Genomic DNA, 21894 nt, shown 5'->3' on the forward strand with positions numbered 1-21894 from the left:
CATTCAATTACATTAGCAAAAAGTTAGTTGGAAAAACAAGTGTCTGCACATTATTTCCAGGTCAAACATTATGGCACATTATATTATGCAGCAATAAAACGCCACAAAACATTCTGTATGGTGATAATAGAATGCAAGACAGCGGCTGGTTGCCCACTTTTAAGGTATGCTGATGTATGCAAACACAAGATGAAGCTCTTCAAAATCAACACTAACAAATGGGAAAAAGAGGCACTGGATAGATTTCCATGGAGAGCAAGCATAAAGCAAGAATCCTGGATTGCAGATGGCATACACACCAGAAGTAGAAAGAAGGGTGAAAGTAAAACAAGCGCCTGATGATTACAGATGCCCAACCTGTGACCGCAGGATTGACACCAGAGAAGATGCAAAGGGGAAAGATAATTTCTCAAGACATTAAATGCCACAGATATAACATATATACAGACTATTTGAAAAAAAGCACACAACACAAAACTTTTTCTTGATCATTTATTATTAATATTAACATCAATACAAAAATATAAATAAAATCTGAAATCTTTACAAAAATGTTTTGCAGTTCAAGAAAAAAAAATCACATAACATGCATCGCAGATTTGTGCAACCAATTTATATGATATTTGAAACAATAATATACACTGACATTGGTTTGAACATAGACTATTTAAAGCATTTAACCATCAAAACTACAAACAGCGATATCCCCATAAGCCTTGTCTAAAAAATACTAGCAGTATCCCCATACACCTTGTCTAAGAAATACTAGCAGTATCCCAATACACCTTGTCTAAGAAATAACAGCAGGTTAGTATGAGAGAAAGATTGACAGACTGCACTTTAGTATCATTCCAGTAGCTGCTTACTTGGTCAAAAGTTATTGACTACATAATTTGTTACAGCTAATTATCAATTAATACAAGTTAACAGAAGGCTTGCTGCTCCTCAGATCCGAATAAATACAAAATCTGATGACATAATATATAATTGTTTTCTTAACATGGATTAAAGAAGTTATATTTTAATTTAACTCAAATTTGAATAATTCAAACAAGAGGATGATGGGAATGAAAGAACATATGTTCAAAAAAATGTGAGATCAGTCATTCTTAAACATATATAATATACTAATTGCAACTAATTGTGAGTAACATTACATCTCAAATGACTCACAGTGATTTATAAAGAAAACAATAAAAGCTTAGTGTTGTATACAAATTACCAAAAGTTAGTTTTAGCTGCCTGAATGTTCTATCAAGCTTCATACAGTTTATGTTCATAACATTGTCCTAACAATGAGATTGATTTGGGATGTGCCATTAGTTTGTAACTGTGAGCTCTTTCTCCGTAATAACTTCTCTAATAACTGAATACATTTGTTTTGTTTAAAATATTCAAATGATCTAACAATTAACTATATTATCATCTATCAAGCACATTGCCCATTTAATTCAAGTTGTATAAAAAAAAATGGTTAAAGGGTAACTCCGATGGTTTTGACAATTTTTGATATAATATGTGTTTTGATTTATAGATAATGAATATATTATTCTTTTTTTTTTATTTGCAAGAATAACTTAGTAATTGATGTTTTTGTGACATAATTTTTCTGCGCATCCAAAACAGTCAGATTTTCACTGAATTTCTGTGTGACGTCACGACGGTGCACTCAAATCCTATTGATACTCATTGATAGGGAGGCGAAAAAGAAATTATCTTTGATAAAAAAAAAATTTTCGTTATTACATCATTAAAATACTTTAAAAGAAATTTCTAATGGTGTATTAATTATGACTGTATGTTTGACCGTAAGAAAATTATGATTTTTTTGTGCTGTTTCGACCTAACATTGGTTGACATGGAAAAAGTGATGAGAGAGCTTGACGCTGGCTCAGCCGGCGAGACACACCCCCAAGGTCAAAAGTTAAAAAGTTGGAATTGAGTTTCGTAGACGATAGATCTACTTATTAAATAAGAAATTTAATAGTAGATCTAGTATTCGTAGTAAATTTCTAGCTCACAAATCTGATTTCATTTATATTTATGAACTTCAGTTGTTTAAAATGTCTCAGTAGTATCATTAATTGAATTCTTTGGCCTGGAAATCCAATGTATTGTTGGTACTGCACCTGGTATTAACTTCAATTTTTTTTTAAAATCCCATTTCCACAGCAGTGAAGTTGCTGAAACAGCTTCTCTCAAAATGGTTTGAGCATAAACAGGAATTAGCTAATGCCTTTGTAAAATATTTGCTCTTCAGGCGAATAAGTTTTCCCCATTTTCCCTTTAAAACTTCATCTCTTGGAAACAAATGAAAAGAGACACTAATTTCTGTATCAGCATACTTGCTGATTTTATCTTTGTGATTGGAACTACTGCAACAAGCTGAAGAACAATATTTAATTTTCTTCAAGTAGAAATAGAGGTTTATAAACAATGACCGATTATAAATCAACGTGGAGACTAGATCTAGCTGTGAAGCGTAACAATAAATGCGATCCGATAGGTCTAGATCTAGACTAGAGAAGAGAGTTTATCGGTTATATAGGTCTAGATCTATATTTAGCCAGCACCTTCGTGACGTCACGTTTTTAAAAACTAAAAACATCTCGCAGAATCCCGTTTTTTTGGGGGCGTGGAGAATTTTCTGTCTAATTTATTAAATATAAAATTTTCCGAGCATTTAAATAAAAAATGATATAATGTTTACTATTACAACTTTTTACGCAGAATTTAAATATGTCAATAACTAAAATTTGAAAAACTATCGGAGTTTCCCTTTAATAAAATATCACAAAAAACAGAACCGATTATTGAATGTCTGAATGTGTTGAGTTTGAATGATGTGTTTTGTTAGATTGAGTGATGTGTATTTGTGTTTAGATTGTATGCAGGAGGTATAATGCATGATGTATTTTGTTTGCTTGCATGATGTTTTGATTTCTTGTATGATGTTTTGATTTCTTGCATGATGTTTTGTTAACTTGCATGAAGTGTTCAGTTTGATAAGTGTCAAGCTCTGTATAACTTGATTCCTCAGAGTCTGTCCACTCTATTTATGTAGTTGGATATTTCTATCAGGTTTCCATCAGGATCTCTAATGTAAATAGAACGTATGCTGCCAACAGCGCCAGTTCTTTCAACAGGACCTTCCACTATACTAATGTTTAACCTCTGAAAAACAGCAAAAGAGAATAAAACTATACAGTAACTTTTATAGTAAAAAAAAAACAACTGACGGCCACAGGAAATAGGTAGAAATTATTTGATTAAGTTACTTAGTTAATATACTTATAGAGGTATGTTACATTCACAAATAGATACTGCAATTTGTTTACTACAAAAAAATACATCTAGTGTCTTATTGCAGCATAATTCAAATAGCTCATTGAGTGACTAGATTTATTCTTGTGAAGTCAAAAAGTCTTTCGATGTGAAAAAAAAAAGCAAACAGAAAAAAACTACATAAATAAAATCCTTGGCTCAAAAGTTCAGATTCATTGGGTTCATTTCATTTATATTAATTAATTTTGCTTCAAAAATATATCTGATTTCAATAGAGTGATTCTGTCAGACATAGCTACTTCTGATGGACTTAATGAAGTTGGAAATTTCTATTCTTGGGTTTTGTTTTGTGTTTTATTCATGGTGGTGTACGAGGGAGAAAAAGGCTACATAAAAATATATTAACTCCAGAACATCGCTCCCATTGTTGATTTTACCCAACTATAAAGCTTGGATCTATGCAGGCAACATCAGTGTTTTAAAATGTATTTGTTTTTTTCTGCCGTACATATTTTTTATTGTTTAAAACATTATCTTGAATAGTTTCCCTTTGCTAAACATCCTGAATTTCTTTCAATGTGTTTTTACAGAAAGATTTTTTTAAAAGTGGGGTCTTAAAACAGCTCTAAGTTCTTTAAATTGGTGTTCTGGTTGATTGTAACATGGGATAATAAGCTCAGAACATTCATTTTATGTGTTTTAAATGGTTTTCATATAAAGTTATGTGGAAATATGAATAAATATTGTAAATAATTTTTTGTCTACTTTGGATCATAATATATCTAGACTTGACTTTTTCATAGTGGTCATTTTTCCAATATTAGTGACGGAAAATTAGCTCAAAGATTCCATTTATATTGAGATGAGTTTTCTCTATAAAGTTTTGTAACAATATGGCTATGATAAAAAATATTTATTTCCAATATGGATCATACAATTTTTCCAAGATCAGGTCTAAATGTAGATCCTGGAGGCTTTTTTGCAGTCAGTAACTTTTAATTTTTAAACTTCAAATATTAAATTTTTTTTTTTTTCAACTCATTGGCTGAGGCAGAAGTGTGTGGTAGAAAGTTTATGAGGACAAAATCAGAATCTTAAATGTCTGTATAGGTCAGTGTTAAACTGCATGACCTTCAGATCCTCACCTGTAGATGTTCTAATACATCATCTAATACACTGGTGGTCAGGAAACAAAGATCAGCTGATCCAGGGGTTGGTATATGAGATTTGGGTTCAAATTCCTTGCCATACTCGTGAAGGTTAATTTTTTGAACTCCGTAATTTAATGCTTTTCGCCCACCCTGAAAATATAAATGATCAGTCCTATATACTAAAGCACACACACAACTTTATATTAAAACATTTTTATAAGGAAAATTAATTAACTTAAGACACTGCTGCATGGCACGTGACCTGATTTAGTGAACTATTTTTCTCAATAATAAGTTATATTAGGCAATTTCTTTTTACTTTTAAAATCAAATTTTAAAAAATCACTTTATGATCAAAACTTGTGCAACACAAAAAAAAACCCACTTAAAACCAACTATCACAAACAATGTAGACAACAAAATGTTTCACAAACAAATCTCATAAGCCATGTGCATGTGCACTTAACTGTTGATTGACCCACAGCCTCCAACTTTCATGAGAAAAATTATGAAACCATGTTTAAACTATCTGCAGACAGGAAATTTATACATTTTCATAAAAAAAAAAAAAAAAAAAGACAAATTTTTTAATAGGAGCATGTTCTAAAACTTTTTGCTCATTTGAATAGATGTATCCTACCTTAAATGTTGTGACCTCCATTCCCAAAACCTTGGTGTAAAAATCGACAGTTTTATCCAAGTCTCTGACAGTCAGTACTAGGTGATCTAAACTAGCTATCTGGAAAGGGCGTCCTGAAGATTGATTGCTAGCATTCTTCACACATGCTGTGACCACTTGAGCTTTCTGTAAAAATAATTGTTACTATAAGTTGTATTTTTTAAAAATGTTTAAAAACATAAGAAATCTTGTCATTACCGGTATCATGTTTTGTTTGGTGTAATGCACAAATTGTAAGACGAATTTCCTAATGGATAATAAAGATTTTTATTATTATAATTATTATACCATATGACATAATGAACAGAAAAGATAGACTGGATGCCAAATTGAGGAGGATTCAACAGATGAAAATATTTGCTCACTACATAGAAATGTACATTATTGTAGCATATTAAAGGAATCAAAAGTTTTTAAGTTGGTGATTTTTAAGTGTAGTCAGGCAGCAACATTTACAAACAGTTTTACCATGAACCAAATATTTGCCTCTAATAACTTTACACACTATATATATATATGTCAGCCAGAGATCTAGTAGTAAACAGACATGTCATTGTTTCGCTTCTATATTGTTACGATCTCTCCTAATCAGGCCTTCTGTAAACACTGCTAAACACAACACAGCACGTATAACACATCAAGAACTTGATGACAAAGCTCCTAATAGTCTGGTGCTTTACTAATGGTCAATTAATACAGCCAATATGACAATTGGCAATACATCAACAACTAAAAATGCTCTACTGTCTCTGGTCTCTTACATTCACTTCAGGACTGCACCAGGACCGACTTCATGGCAGACTAACAGTCCTGGTCTACTCGCTGTCCTGTCTTGAGCTCCACTGCCTTACACACACTGTCTCTGGTCCATGCAGGCTTATGATCAGATGACCATAACCCGGTCCTATTCACGTGCAAAGTTCATGCCAGTACTGTCCCTTGCTCTTTGATATAGCACCTTAAACTGTATTGCTGGCCTGTGTCACATATGTCAACTGATCACACACAGTTAACCCTATTGCGTCGCAAATAGAGTTACAATATTTTCATTTAAATTATGCCCTTTTAGAGGCTGAGTTGAATTGGTTCGGCCTGCCTGTAGATTTAATTAGCATCCTTATCGAGTCCAACTAGTTGAGTAAATCTTCTTCAAACAATGGAAGAAAATTCCAGAACTATCAGAATTGTGCTACAGAAGTACTGTGTATACTAAATACAACACTAATCATCATCATCAACATCATCACCTGTTCCTTGACTTTTGTTGTAGGGGTGATGTGACAGTCTGTGTAACCAAATTCCTTCATTTTTCCTGGACAGTAGCTGGTCCATTTTTTATAGTGTCCAGCCAGCTATTCTTTAGATTACCATCTCTTCATGCTCCCCCCACTGTACCTTGAAGGATGACTTTAGACAGTGAGCCATATCTTACAATATGACCAAACCAGCTCAGCTTTCGTCTCTTCACAGTATTGAGGAATTCCTATTTTTTGCTTGAGTGTTGTTTGACTAACTCATTTGTCTTCTCCTGGTATCTGATACCCAGCATTTTCTCTATCGAAATGGTAAAAATGTTTTTTTAATATGTGGTTGAGTTGCATATTGATGTTTTGACTGCCTCTAAAATGAACTATTTCAAATTCCAACCCATGCTAAGTTGTGTTTACTAAGAGCCTAATGACAGTATGGAAACCTCATAGATTCCTTCTTTCCTCTTTCACTATACAAAAGCAATATTTTTAAAAATCTGTAAACAAACAACTTATCTGAAAATAAAAAAGTGTTAAAAACTTGCAAACTCAAACTGTTAAATCCGAATTTCCTTTGTGGAGTTGGCCAGTAAACTAAAATGTCAAAAGTGTTTAAGACTAAAGTGTCTTAAGATGGATCAAAGAAAAACATTACATTTGGAACATCCTTGTAAAGTAAAGAAAAGGTCAAAGTATGCAAAAGGTCAAAGTAGACAGGAGTAATATCTTCTGAAAGATTTTAAGCTTTATTTACAAGGCTTCATAAAGTTCACACACTCAAACTAGGAATAGGGTGTTGCAGCATTGATCACTAAAATTAAAGAGACATGTTAACAATGTTAAAATGTTACAGAACAAAACACAGCCCTTTTTTTAATACATATAATACAAAAGTAACAAGTTATATAATAGATCTATAATAATTTTAAAATAGCAAAATTTTGAAGAAATCTGAAAATACTGAAATGTTTACCAAAATAGATCTGGACTTGGAGAATGTAGGCTGCTTAAGTGCCAAAGCCAATGATAATGCACTTCTCAACATATTTAAATAGATCTAGACCTATTCTTTATTCAGTTCCGAGAGCTATGGCAGTGTGTAGAACAGTCTAATGCCCAACTGAAACTCACAATCACTGTTAATCAGTGAGTCCAGTGATTCGGAGCTCAGTTAGACTTAGTGACCAGGAAGTCGCTCAATGTGATTTGTTGATTAAATTCCGAAACTTAACGGGAATCTCCCATTTATTACTTTTTGTAAAATTTCAGACGACTAATAAACGACTCTATTTGATTACTTCAATAAAATAAATTTATAAAAAGTTAGCATTTTTCATAATTTGAATTCAATTTTTTTGGAAGATCTAGATATATTTAAATCTAAATACACGCAGTTCAAATAACATGCAAATATAGATCTAGTCAATGGGGGGAAATGTTAGAAATGTAATGCAACTTTTTTAATGAAATAGATTTAGAAATAAAACTCGATAATATTGTGATAAAAAAAAAGGAGGAAGTAATCAAGCCGGTAATGTTATTGTTTACGCTACGCTGGCAGTACTCAGACATTCTGTACTGTAGTTTAGACTGTAGTGCTACTAGAGAAGTGAATGATAAATCTAGACTAGTAGATCGTGTACTAATCTACTAGATCTAGTACTAACTTACTATCTACTCATCTTAGTCTTAGATTAACTCGTCTAGATTCACCAATATCTAAATCAAAAGTTATTAAATCTATTACTAGAACTTAGACTTAGACTTAGACTTAGATCTAGATCTATAATTATAATTATAAAATGATTTCCGATTTAATACTCTTTGGGTATGTATGTTTAGTAACGTTAGTTTAGTTTAAATTAATCATAATGTTAGTTATTAGAGTCTAGTAATGTAACAATCATAACTATTAAACTATGATTACTATGAGTATGACTTTTAGTATTAATACTATTATTATTTATTATTTTATATATTATTAGAGTCTAGTGACTCTAGTAATTGTAATGTAATAAATGTAACTATCATAACTATTAAACTAATTACTATGACTATCATACCACTATGTCAAACTATGACTATCACTATATCTATGTCAAGCTATGACTATGTGACGTATGTCTGTTAGTTACCGTTACTTACTAGATTGTAACTAGATCTATACTATTATGTATAGAATATAGGGCTTAGATAGGGTAATTTGAATAATATAGATCTAGAGTCTAGTCATGTTATAGTATTCTGAGTATTAGAATATAATTTTCACTATATATTATATATAATATAGAAATATAGATCTATACTATTAGATCTTACTGTTACTAATCTAACACTCAGTGTTACTAAGTTAGTAACGTTGTTAACTCAATAACTGTAACTTAGAAAAAAAAAAAAAGAACTGTTATTCATTTAGTTAGTGTTAATGATGTTAACTTCATTAAGTTAATCAATGACTGTCTGTAGACACTGTCTGACTGTGTGAGTGTGAATGAGTAACTTTTTTATACACTGTAGACATCTAGATCTAGAATAGAATCTAGATCTAAGATCTAGTTAGTAGTAAAAGTCTGTGTAAGTATTAGTGTGTAGCAGTGTGTGTAGGATTGTGAAGTTTAGACTACTGATAAGACGAGTGTAACTGTAATACCTAAATACTCACTAGAGTCTGCATTGAAGATTTATTGAATTGAGTTATTCATAATATATACTAGATCTATGCTTTTAATAGATTTAGAATCTAATAGATCTATTATATATTAAAATATATTCTAGATCTACATATATATATGTATATAAATTATATTCAAAGATTGTTGATTTGTTTCCAGGTTTTAGATCTAAATCTATTTAATTATTATTATAAGTATTTAAGTTAAGTTTATAAACTTGTATACTGTTTTGCCATGGACCATTCCCATTTTTTTGTTACTTATAACAATATAATGGACCACATCCCTTTTTTTTCCCTACTTCTAACAATATAATATAGATCTAATATAATAATAAAAATATATATATAACAATAATAAAATTAAACTCTCCCACATGCCACTTACATTCCTTTAGCCAGCCAATTCTAGTATCTATTACATTGAATTATGAATTGGATCACCTGTAAATTCGAGCATATCACCTCTCCCCCCCCATCCCCTCCAACTTTCCTATTTAACAAATTGGGCCTATGTATATAAATAGAATTTCAACCTTTTTTTTTATCTAAAATTTATGAAAACATTCTTCAACTTGGGAATGGTTTTTATTTATTCTTATATGAATATAAAATAATAATGCAATTTGCAAAAAAAAAAAGGAATTCCACAATAACCTCTCGAAAATAAATTGTCATCATATATAGTTTCTGAGCAATTTCCACTATAAACTTTTGCTTGAGATTGGTTTCCTGAGTCAGTGTCATAAAGACAGAAGATTCAGCCCCCATCGCCTCAGCATGGCACCTCTGAGGAAATGTCTAGTTGTGGAACTAGATAGACTAAAGAATGGGAAGCAAACAAGGCCCCTCTGGGATACCTTGGGTCAGCTTTTTTTTTGATCTCATTCAGGGTGGGGATGGAACAAACAGCCCATTGACCCTAGTCCAAAAGTCTGCCATGCTGTTCCACATAGGGGGACGACATCAGAAACCAGTTAGCTGGAGTGGCAGTCCTGCTCGGAACAGTTGTGGTTACAGTATAGGAATATGAGACAAAACTCCCATGGGTAGTGCTGCCCTCAGCCACTTATAGTGAGTAGGACCCAGGAAGGAATAGCAGTGGGCTTTGTACGCACTATGGTCCCTTTACTTGGTCCATGGCTGTTACTGCTGGTAACCCTCATACAGGACTTGCGATCAAGAGCTCCCGATCCAAGCCTGTTTGTTGCCTTTCTAACAATCAATGGGATAATGGTGCATTTGGTGCCGATTCCCTACTGCACTTTATCGAAGGTGTCATGGGGAAGCAGGTTGGAACTTAATAGCTGTGAAGGGCTTTGTCTGGAGTTTCAGAAACATCTTCAGTTAAAACATGTAACACTAAAGCTGATGTTTCAATTGTAAGCTCAAGGAAATTATGTTTGCTCATCTTTTTGTGTTGAACACAAGGCAAAAGTTATCTTTTTTTGTTGGCCCAGTCTTAAAGAGGACAAAAGAGCAGAAGCACTCTATCACAAATTAGTGAAAGACAAGTTTAGGTGTCTACACTTACTGTCATAGCAGAAAGCAGCTGACTTCTGAAAGAGACATCTAGAGAATTTTAATGCCTCTCCAGATAGATTTGAGAATTGAATAAAAGCTATAGTCAAGGACGGGGACGGCTAAATAAAGAGAACTTAACAAGAAACAGACAGCAGCTTTTTTTTTTTCTGAAGGCAACTCCATGACAATATTATAACCAATAAATACAGTTTTATTCATGAAGTTGGTCATTTCTAAATCTATTTGAGTGATGACTTTTCATAGAACTGTGCACAATACTGTTATGTAACAAAAACCCAAACAAACACTTTAACTAAATGTGTATCTTCAACAATGTTATTAGATTTTTTTCTCAAAATCTTGTCAAGTGTTTTGAAAAGAAAAATGCTCATCACATTTTTAACTGCAATTGCATGCAATTTTGTTTTTCAGCATTTTAACTTATAATGGACATATATTTTTTTAGCTTAGAAATTATTAAAGTAAATTTTGTTAACTTTGTACAATTTTTACATTGTAGGTGTTATTGACTCTAGAGATACTTGAAAAAAAAAAACAACAAAAGACAATTTTACCTCATCCATGTTTGTTGATATTTCTTTTATATCTTTGTCCATGTCAAAGATTTTGTTATCTTCTAGTTCATAGAGATAAAATACCGTCACACTAGAACTGTACTCAAGATACAGAATGTAGCCCTCAGTTCTTGGCTGGTCTGTGACCAGAATACACAAAGTGACAAAGTATGGCAACAAACCTGGTCTAGTTTTTAAATTTTTTTTTCATCTCCATTTGTGTGTGTGTCTTCAGAGCTATGTCAGAAAAAAAGGACAGCAATTTTTTTGCTTAAAAAATTGCAAATAGCTTTCAGTCTTGTTTTAAAGTCACACCATTAAAGAGTTATACACTTAATAAAGGATTTTTCAAAGTGAGAGTCAACAGAATATACTGTGTTGTTTCTCACTGTGTTGATACTTTTTTAAAATTATTATTTTTTATATAGTAAGCTCAGTCCACTATGGTCTGACCTCTTGGACTTGTGGGACGAGGGGTATCTGTGAAAACTTTGCTCACAAATTCAACTCAGTTTGAGTCAAGATTCAAACTGGAGCTCTGTCAATAGGCAACCCAGCAGTTTCTGTTACTCATCTACATAGCCCCACATACTTTAAGTAAAACCAATTTGCCCAAAGTTATCATTCATGGCGGTAGTTAATTGTACATGTTTGCAAGTCCCCTCTGGATTTGTGAGGCTACTGCCGATGGGGTCATTTCAATTGCTTAACTAACAGATTATCTGCTGCAATATAGCCGACTATACCATGATTCTGTGAAGTTCAATCTCATACTGACTCAATGTTGTGTAGTAGTTTGCATTGCTCATGAATAGCTTAAGTCTTTTTTTACACTCTCTCTAACCCAGTTGTATCATAATATACTCTCTTTCTTTTTCTCAGACAAATAAATCCAAAGGTCATCAACCCTCTCTTTCTATATTTTAATATTTGAAATAATTTAACATAAAATTTAGAAATAGACACAATTATATTGTAGATTCACAAAATATGCATGTCAGATGCCAGCTGAAAAATATATTTAAAAAACTTGATATTTAATTAAAAAATGTTTATGATGTATTTTTAGAAACTATTAATCCAGAAAGATAACTTTAGCAGCTTTTCTCTCTTTCAGAACCCTGATGTTGAATGCTGGAGCAGTGCTGAATTTCAAACTGTAAGTGATGTGTTCACACCTAAGTCCAATAATGTCTTGAAGGTTTTATTGAGTCTATTAACACATTTCTTTTTGTCAATAGAACCATCAGACTAGATGACTTTTAAGGCTGTTAGAAAATTCTTGAAATATCTAAAATAGTACATGAAATATTTCCTATAAAAAGTAATGAATAAATATATATTTGGTACTCCATTTATGTTTGATTGATTTAATTGCTACAAATTCCGAAACTGTCTATATGTAACTGCAGTCGTGTCATTATGTTATAGTGTAAGGGAGACATGGAATTTCAATTAAGGCCTTTGTTTGTCTTTGGAAGCAGACTTTGGTCTACCTGGTACAGTATGTGTTGACCCATTCAAAATAAATTTTGTAAAAGGTTATAAGTACAAATTTGGAGGGCTTTTGGCAGATCATGTGACCCTGGGTGACAATAGGTGATAGATAAATCTCTACTGACTTAAGATGGATGGTTAAATCTGTGAGATTTTAGTCTGGGTCACTGAATGGTGGTGTGGCTGTGGTTTGAGTCCTTGTTGGAACTTATCTATCTTTAACCATATTTTCTCTTCCCCTTTTTTCTCTGTATAACTATTGCACCCTAGTGCTGCTGATATGTCACATCATGTTTATTCAACATTTTTATCATCATCAAAGTTTCAGGCTCCATTTATTCTGAAAAGTAACTAACGTCTTTTTTTTTTTTTTTTTACAAAGCTTTTATTAACTGTCTGTCTGGGTGGAATCTTGTACACATTATTTCTTCAACTTCCCATTCTCTGATCAAATTGAAACTTTACACACTTGTTCATTGCTGATGACTACACATGAATCAATAAAAAAAAAAATTTAACCAAATACTTAATTAATTTTTACTAAGCTATAGGGAGATAAGCCTTGTGTAGAGAATTAGGTTGTTTGCTAAACAATTTTAACTATAGACTTTTTTGGACTATAAAACCTTCCATTTTTATAAGTACTTGTATAGATCAGTGGCTAATATGTCATTTTTTCTAACATGAAGTGAATGTTAATTATAAACTCTTTGAGTTTCTTTCTTTTTTTTAAAGAAAAGATTATTACAGTTTGTTAATATGGTCATTCATCATTTCTAGAGAAATTAACTATACTAGTCGACCCACAGCGTGCATATGCTGCTATTTTGCATGGCGGTCTTAGGCCACTGCAACCTATGCGACTGCAGAACGGAAATTATTAAAATCTTTTGAAAACATACAAATTTCCTGAAATATACAGACGAAAATTGTCATTTTGGGGTGTCATTCAATATGGAAAACGCCAGTCCTATGCTCGATAAAAAAAACATCATTATGCAATACCCGTAATTGTGGAATCTGGTGAACGAAGCTTATCGCGCCTCAAACTAATGAAGAATTACTTTAGGTCAACAATTATCGTAGATAGATTGAAACAACGTGGTACAGCAAAATCCGTTTTGCATAGGGCCCCACAATGGTTTAGTCCGGTCCTGCTATTTAGTGACGGGTGAATATAGAGTAGATTACTCCCCCCCCTCCCCCCCCCTTTTTTTTTTCCGCTAAGATTACATGGGGTAACTTTAATCTGACTTGCAGAAATAAAAGAGTGATCTTTCCTTTACTTCTTTGTGTCCAAACTGTTGAGCCATGAAGAGAATTAAATTATCACTAATTTTCCTGGCTGATTCAGGTAACCAGTTCCATGCTTCATCAACAAGGAGTTCTCATATGAGTTTGTTCTAGCATATGGGATTAAGAAATCTTTTTATTCTATGTGTCTGATTATTACAATGCCTCTAATTTTGTGTGTGAAACCTGGGTAGACATGGATCTTGAAAATGGCTCTTACTATTTTCCTAGAAATTTGACTGTTGCTGTATAGCTTTGAGAAAAGAATTTCTAGCTTCTTGGCCACACTGGGAAAACTCTAGTTTGACTGTTTTAATTTTTCAAAGTAAAAAAAAAAATTAAATTTGCCTAGAGAACCAGAAAATACCCATATATATATTGAATTACCAGCTATTACCACATTCATTCAAAAGGTTAATAAAAATGTTCTATTGTTTTTTAATCTAAACATTTATTAGTTATTAAGAGAAAAAACAATCCCTCTTTAAGTTGTATAAAGGGGATATATAGTCTTTTTAAAAGTATTTTAAATGTTTTTCTTGCTTTACTGGGTTATGTTTTTTTTTTTTTTGTAAGCTATGGTTTAATGTTTTATGTCTTACTGCTACTTTATCTTCATCTCTGTTACTGTTAGTATCTTAAACAAAAAATCTTCTTTATCTCTGATAGTATCTGTAACAAAAAATCTTCTTTATCTCTGTTAGTATGTGTAACCAAAAATCTTCTTTATCTCTGATAGTATCTGTAACAAAAAATCTTCTTTATCTCTGTTAGTATCTGTAACCAAAAATCTTCTTTATCTCTGTTTGTATCTGTAACAATGAAAGCATCTAATAACTAGTCCAATACCTAAGTCAAACTGCACTGTGAATTCTAGATTAGGCTTATCTAGTAGAGTTGTATCCGGAGGCCAGTGTCTCAACTAGGCTTAATGATATGGTGTTCAGGCTTGAAGAAAAGGGAAGCATTCTCTGGTACCACTATACCAAGAACGTCCGCAGCTCTCAAAGCTGTGGGACAATGTATCTGCAGAATCACTTGACCTGTATGGGAGCTATGAGGCATTACTCTGAATGGCAGAGCTTCTCGCCAAGACTCTACAGCAGGATTAGCCCTTCCAGCCTTGCTACCAATTGGAGTTCATCTCTGGTACCTCTCTACGGTTGCATGTGAACCTAGTTCCATCATTGGAAACATGTATTGTTGTGCTCTACCATGCTTAGTCTAAAGTAAATGTACATGTTGCCAATAGTTACATGATTTTTCCTGTTGTTTTGGTGAGAAAAAAAGTTGTCACACTACATCTGGTCTCATCCACTTCAATAGACCATAAGCTAAGCAACACCACTTCTGAGGAACAAAACACAAATTATGCTAAAGCATTGACATTTCAAAATGTTATTCTTTGTTTTTCAGGAAGCAGTCCAGAGAAGATGAAGTTTACATGCCAAATGTGGACTCAACGCTAGGTAAACTTTTTATACTGTTATAACCCTAAGGCAGGCAACTCATTGTAGTACAGTAAATTAATAAGTGTTTATTCACGGGGAAATCATAAACACTAAATAGCAACATCTCCCTTGAGCATAGCTTCTTTTTCAACTCTAGACTTGGGCAGAATTTGACATCTTCTACAATGTCAACAGTCTAGTCTCTAGCAGTGCAATCCTACTGCACTACTTGGATTGTGTCAGGCTTGGGAGTTAGTTAGGTTGTTTGATAGCTGAACAAATTAAGGTCCTGAGGTTCAACCTGACAAGAACATCTTTCACACACAGTCGTACATAGAGTAACCAACTATGTGAATGATTTAAAAAACAATTTATGGATTTAATTGTATGGTACTGATATATGTATATGTACAATGAGAATGATGAATAGATAATATATATAAAATATATATAGATAGATATGTATTCAATAATTACACATAAGCACCTTGCTACTGCTACCAACTTGTCACCATGGTTTCATAGTAAACCAGAGGCTGACACATTGATGTCACAATACTGTCAACATCGGCAATGATAGAGTTAGACCTCAACTCAACTGATCCCTAACTGGCACCAAGTGTTGTGTAATGGCCACTGACACTCAACGCTGTCCATGACCCTCAAGACTGTAATAGATACTTCTGAGAAGATAAGCGATGCGGACACTGGCACCCTATAAACAAAATAAACACAAAACTCAAGTTCTACTCTAAAACTAGAAATAGTGACAACCTCATACAACATATAAGAGTTAAAGAGATATCACAAACGAAGTAACTCATCCTAAACAGGGGTCCAACAATCCTACCAAGGAACTAGTACTTGTTTACACAGACTAATAATCTTTTACGGACCAACACACTGTCTGTTTCAACCTAATTCAGAGGGTGAACTGCCTCATGACAAAGAATGACCAATAAATGCCACGGGGCTTTGTGACGTAGCAAACAATTCATAACGAAAATAGAAGGCGCTCTCGCCCTGTACAAGGATTACGAATAGAGGAAAAAAAAAAACTAAGCAGAGTTGGGAGAAAGCAAAAGACACTTGTCCAAACTACGTGACAGATGGTCTTTGATTTTAGCTGTTTACTTACGAAGGAAGCCATGCAATAAAAATCTGTGATGCCTTTATAGTTTTATTGCCTCTTTATTTCAAAATGTTCTTTTAATCATAGAAAAAAAGGTTTTCTGTTCTATTTACATCTAAAATACATTAAAAAAAAATAAAATTTGAAGGCAAAGTCACCTCATTTTTCCATTTTTGAAAAAATGACATTTAAGCCCTAAAAAATGTATTTTCCCTGTAATGTACTGACTTAATTTAATGGCTTAATTAAAGTACAGGCATCCACTCTGTAGAAAAACAAGTTTATAGTAGTTTAAGTGTACGTTAAATATGGGAAAATTAACTCTTTCTCTCCTAATCTACGATCTCATCATTGATTTGACACCATTCAACTAAATTGATTTTTTCACTTATAAACTTTAATTTGTTTTGTGTAAAAAGAGCATGCATTCTCCTATAATTTGATGCCAAGTATAACAATAACAAACAAAACGTTATTTAAGTTTAATCAGAACAGGATAGTGAAATACAAATGAGCAAAATGAACATTACAATCGGAATGAGGAAAATAATTATGGAAAGAAAGAGTTAAGTTGAAAAGTTGGCACAGTCACCCTGTTTCACGTTATTTGAGTGTTTGTTTTTCAATATTGATTACACTCATTAAAGTGTCTCATTATTCAGAGCCCAGTTCTTGTCAAGGGTTTATAGACTACCTTTAAGATATTTATCTTTAAGAAAAAAAAAATTTTTTTTTTAATGTGTTATTATTACAAGCTGTACACATTTTAACTAAGCTGATTAAGGGAAATGTAAAGAAGTTGTCTCATTAGAGTACCTATGTATTTTTTTTTAAATTAATTTTACTTGTTTTTTTTCATTCACAGGAAACAAAATTCGTGAGTTTCTGCTTAGTCTGAGACATTTGAGAATTTTCATAGCAGTCTATAACATTTTCATCATATTTCTGATGTTAGTGTAAGTAAATTGACATAGTTTACTTTATGACCAATGATGATTTAAAATGTATTTACTTGGATTAGATTTCTTTGGCCTACTTATAAAGTTGAAAGTTTTGGGCTTATTTATTTATTTTGTTTTGTTTATTCTCAGCTTCCTGTTATGATGTTCGTGTTTTTGTGTTTGCTGTTACTGTTATTATTTTTTTCTGATGGGGAGGGAATCAGTTAAAATTTGAATTTTATGACTATCTGTTTAGAATTTTAATTAGCTTTTTTTTTTTTATTTGTTAACAGATTCTTTGGCCACTGATGATGAGACATTCATTAAAGATTTTATGACATTAACAAAAGATGTTATGACATTCACAAGCCCTTTACCAGCAGTTGTATTTTTTTTTAAAGACTAATAGTGATATGTGCTGGTTGCGTGAGTGTGTGATGTTTCTTTTAAACCAAGTGTAGTTCAATTAAATGTATTATGTGTGGGATGCAGTCAGCTGATTGATTGGACTGTCACATTAAAATGAAAGTTGTGTATTGAATGGAAAATCTAGAATGTCACAGATTTGCTAAAGTAAAATGGTTGTATAGATGTATTTCATTGATTTCTTATTTTCTATGTTCAACTTATCATTCTCAGCATACAGTGTATTGTACCAGGTTCAAAAGTTTAGTTTATTTTTAATATTATTTCAAAGTAACAATTTTTTTCTATGAAATTGTAATTTGTAATATTATTTAATTATTATTTATTATTTTTATACAAGGGAGACTACTACATAACAAAATTTTCATCTCATTATTGCAATTTTTGTCTTTTCAGTATCCTCCCTTACATTGCACATTTTTTAGTGAATACTATCACAATGTTTCCTCTATAACTTGAAATATGCAACAGAACCAAAAGTAACTAAATATTGTGCTGCTAATTATTAAATTTAACATTTTGTACATGGTGTGGACAGCTTGTAACTTCGAGCTTGGGTTTTATTGCCAACTCTTCTAGTTACAGTACAGTTAACTGATTCTTCTTCTTTTTTTGTTTTGTTTCTAATGCTATTGGACCTGTCATTATATACTAATGTTATTTAGGGGAAAATTCAAATTGTGGTCTATTATTTCTTATGTATCACTTTCTCATGTAAATATATCAAGATCATGGTCAGAATAAAGTGATGATAAAAAAAAGAAATGGAATTGGTTGTTTACAGTGTTCAGAATTTCAGAAATTTATTTCCCTGTCGACTATTTCTTTTAGTAAGTAGAAAGTAGGTCAAATTAAGTCACCATGGGGGGGGGGGGGGGTGTGGAGGACCAACACTGAAGTGTACGAGACATTCAAGGCAGGGGAAAAGAGATATTTGTAATGGTTTTGATCCTCATATGCTCAGCAAGATGTAGCTGCCCTGTTCATGGTACCAATTAAATTAAATTTGAGACCAAATAGGCCTCTTTTCAACATGCAAATTATCTAATTTTTTTTTTGATCAGACATTATCTCTGACTAAACTCACGGGTCTAACGAAATAATCAAATTACCTATCAGTGCAATAATAAATTAATAATAATTTGTTCTAAATTCAGAATTGTAACAATTTTAACGCAGGTAACTCATCGTGGGTTAGCAGTATAGGATCCAGTGTGTCTATAAGTAATAACTAAAATACAGACAGCGACTTGAAGCCTTCACACACGGAGTCTAAACCTTAGTTCCACCAGTCCCTTTTGCCAAGCTTATATCAACTCACTCTGCCTGTCTGTCTGGTAAAAAGTTTGTATTTTTCGTACACGTCATTTCTTCATTTCTCCCACACCCAATCTCGGATCAAGAGGAAATTTTACAATTTTTTTTTCTTTTACCTGACAAAACAAAAATCAATAATAAGAAAAATAACCAATTATTTTATTTGTATTTTTTTTTAATTTGGTATATCCAACAAGGGAAATAAATTTGAGTTAATCTTTATAGATACCTCTTTTACGACATTTTTTTTTTAATTTGGCAAAATAAGATCGCCTTTAGCATGCAGTCAGACGTCTTGTGGTATAGGTGTCCGATAGAGCTTAGCTGTCAAATGGTAAGTAGTGCTTCTATTCTCTACACCGGCCTCAGCTAAAACTTGATTATTTGTAAGGTTGTCTTTTCAGCTTATGCCCATTATGGAGAAAAAGGCACCTTTGATGGAAGCATTCAAGGAGCCTTAGATGCCTCATATAGAAAATTGAGCCATAAAAAACCGTGGTTAGAACCACTGCACTGTAGACATTGATAGGTGAGACACCGAAGAGAGCTATTTCGCCAAACTCTCATTTGTAGGCGCTTTTGGCCTTGTCTATGTTGACTGGCGCTTTCTGAAAACAAAGCAATGCTATTCTGGCGCTACAGACCAACATACCCAACTATGGCGCTACAGACCAACATACCAGACTATGGCGCTACAGACCAACATACCAGACTGTGGCACTACAGACCAACATACCAGACCAACATACCAGACTATGGCGCTACAGACCAACGTACCAGACTATGGCGCTACAGACCAACATACCAGACTATGGCGCTACAGACCAACATACCAGACTGTGGCGCTACAGACCAACATAACAGACTATGGCGCTACAGACCAACATACCAGACCAACATACCAGACTATGGCGCTACAGACCAACATACCAGACCAACATACCAGACTATGGCGCTACAGACCAACATACCAGACTGTGGCGCTACAGACCAACATACCAGACCAACATACCAGACTATGGCGCTACAGACCAACATACCAGACCAACATACCAGACTATGGCGCTACAGACCAACGTACCAGATTATGGCGCTACAGACCAACGTACCAGACTATGGCGCTACAGACCAACATACTAGACCAACATACCAGACTATGGCGCTACAGACCAACATACCAGACCAACATACCAGACTATGGCGCTAAAGACCAACATACCATACCAAAATACCAGACCAACATACCAGACCAATATACCAGACCAACATACCAGACCAACATACCAGACTATGGCGCTACAGACCAACATACCAGACCAACATACCAGACTATGGCGCTACAAACCAACATACCAGACCAACATACCAGACTATGGCGCTACAGACCAACATACCACACCAACATACCAGACTATGGCGCTACAGACCAACATACCACACCAACATACCAGACTATGGCGCTACAGACCAACATACCAGACCAACATACCAGACTATGGCGCTACAGACCAACATACCAGACCAACATACCAGACCAACATACCAGACTATGGCGCTACAGACCAACATACCAGACTATGGCGCTACAGACCAACATACCAGACCAACATACCAGACTATGGCGCTACAAACCAACATACCAGACCAACATACCAGACTATGGCGCTACAAACCAACATACCAGACCAACATACCAGACCAACATACCAGACTATGGCGCTACAGACCAACATACCAGACCAACATACCAGACTATGGCGCTACAGACCAACATACCAGACTATGGCGCTACAGACCAACATACCAGACTATGGCGCCTCTAAGAATTTCTTACGTTTCTAATGTTTTTAACCTAAAACGCTGACAAAAAATCTCTGATGAGTCTCGTGTTGAGATTCCGCAAGAAACAGTTCTTCCAAACACTGGATCAAGTTGAGGCGGTAATGAGAAATTTAAAATACAAAAGTCCTTTGGCTCTGATGATCTTCCAGCAGACGTTTTTAAAATGGGTGGTCCTGCTCTAACGGAAAGTTGAACAGACTTCTTCACTTTATGCTGAGGCTCCACCACCATATCCATGTACAAAAAAAAATCGAAACTTCCGACTGCTCTGATTACCCTGGGATTATACTACTACTATTAGCCAGAAAAACCCTTGTCTGAATATTCATTGACTAACTGCCCAAATATAGTAAACGATATCCTTTCTAAAAGTCAATGTTTAGGCTTATATTGGACATGATGTTCTTCTCATCATAATGCTCGAAATCAAACATGATTTTTTTTTCTTCTTATTCTACAAATTTCGAACAGTTTACATTCTTGATTAGCTTTTAGAACGAAAGCCATTTCTCTTGCTCCTGGGATAATACTATCGAAGTTTTTATCAGCTCTCAGGTCTACAAAATAATTATATCTTTTTTTCATTGATGATAAAAAAAAAAGTAGCCCGCTCTAAAAATTTACTAATGTCAACTGTTCGATTTGATATAGGCCTATAATATCATATAACAGCAGAACAAATGAATTTAAAATTCTTTTGTTTAGTATTTAGACCATAGCCATTTAGTTTTTATGAAACTAATAATATTTCTTTTTGTAAAAAGGTAAACTTTGAATAATGTTTTGGCCGCCCCCAAAAACTGGCCACCTGCGTGCAATGCACAAACTACAGAACTGTCCTCGAACTATAACAAGGGTCC

The 21894-nt window shown here is 33.5% G+C and overlaps 3 protein-coding genes across 4 annotated transcripts; 2 read left to right on the forward strand and 1 right to left on the reverse strand.

The window, feature by feature from the left end:
• Nucleotides 1-477: 477 nt before the first annotated feature.
• LOC106062383 (glyoxalase domain-containing protein 5-like) lies at nucleotides 478-7595 on the reverse strand. 2 transcript variants are annotated; one of them, XM_013220652.2, is made up of 4 exons: nucleotides 7327-7595; nucleotides 5077-5241; nucleotides 4431-4586; nucleotides 478-3174 (listed from the first exon to the last, which is right to left on the reverse strand). In XM_013220652.2, the coding sequence occupies exons 1-4, from the start codon at nucleotides 7408-7410 to the stop codon at nucleotides 3037-3039; spliced, it is 543 nt and encodes a 180-aa protein (XP_013076106.2). In that variant the 5' UTR covers nucleotides 7411-7595; the 3' UTR covers nucleotides 478-3036. The 2 variants fall into 2 exon arrangements, with proteins under 2 accessions (XP_013076106.2, XP_013076114.2); XM_013220660.2 differs by having other exon boundaries at nucleotides 7339-7592.
• Nucleotides 7596-7905: 310 nt separating this feature from the next.
• On the forward strand, nucleotides 7906-18156 carry LOC129926239 (protein SMIM7 homolog). The gene is made up of 5 exons (XM_056028839.1): nucleotides 7906-8193; nucleotides 12253-12294; nucleotides 15342-15394; nucleotides 17374-17464; nucleotides 17743-18156. The coding sequence occupies exons 1-5, from the start codon at nucleotides 8168-8170 to the stop codon at nucleotides 17756-17758; spliced, it is 228 nt and encodes a 75-aa protein (XP_055884814.1). The 5' UTR covers nucleotides 7906-8167; the 3' UTR covers nucleotides 17759-18156.
• Nucleotides 18157-19878: 1722 nt separating this feature from the next.
• LOC129926222 (adhesive plaque matrix protein-like) lies at nucleotides 19879-21015 on the forward strand. The gene has a single exon (XM_056028781.1). It carries the CDS (start codon nucleotides 19879-19881, stop codon nucleotides 21013-21015), a length of 1137 nt encoding a protein of 378 aa, XP_055884756.1.
• Nucleotides 21016-21894: the final 879 nt, after the last annotated feature.

This window comes from Biomphalaria glabrata, chromosome 5, assembly GCF_947242115.1.
Source record: "Biomphalaria glabrata chromosome 5, xgBioGlab47.1, whole genome shotgun sequence".
In the NCBI taxonomy this organism is placed as follows: domain Eukaryota; kingdom Metazoa; phylum Mollusca; class Gastropoda; family Planorbidae; genus Biomphalaria; species Biomphalaria glabrata.

Coding starts and splice junctions, on each gene's coding strand:
- LOC106062383 (XM_013220652.2), bottom strand. CDS start 7,410: ATGTTGAGAAGTGCATTATCATTGGCTTTGGCACTTAAGCAGCCTACA. Junction 5,242..7,326: donor CTATTTTGGTAAACATTTCA/GTATTTTCAGAT, acceptor TTATTTTTACAG/AAAGCTCAAGTGGTCACAGC. Junction 3,175..4,430: donor ATGTATTAGAACATCTACAG/GTGAGGATCTGA, acceptor GCTGTTTTTCAG/AGGTTAAACATTAGTATAGT.
- LOC129926239 (XM_056028839.1), top strand. CDS start 8,168: ATGATTTCCGATTTAATACTCTTTGG. Junction 8,194..12,252: donor TCCGATTTAATACTCTTTGG/GTATGTATGTTT, acceptor TCTCTCTTTCAG/AACCCTGATGTTGAATGCTG. Junction 12,295..15,341: donor GCAGTGCTGAATTTCAAACT/GTAAGTGATGTG, acceptor TTTGTTTTTCAG/GAAGCAGTCCAGAGAAGATG.
- LOC129926222 (XM_056028781.1), top strand. CDS start 19,879: ATGGCGCTACAGACCAACATACCAGACTGTGGCACTACAGACCAACAT.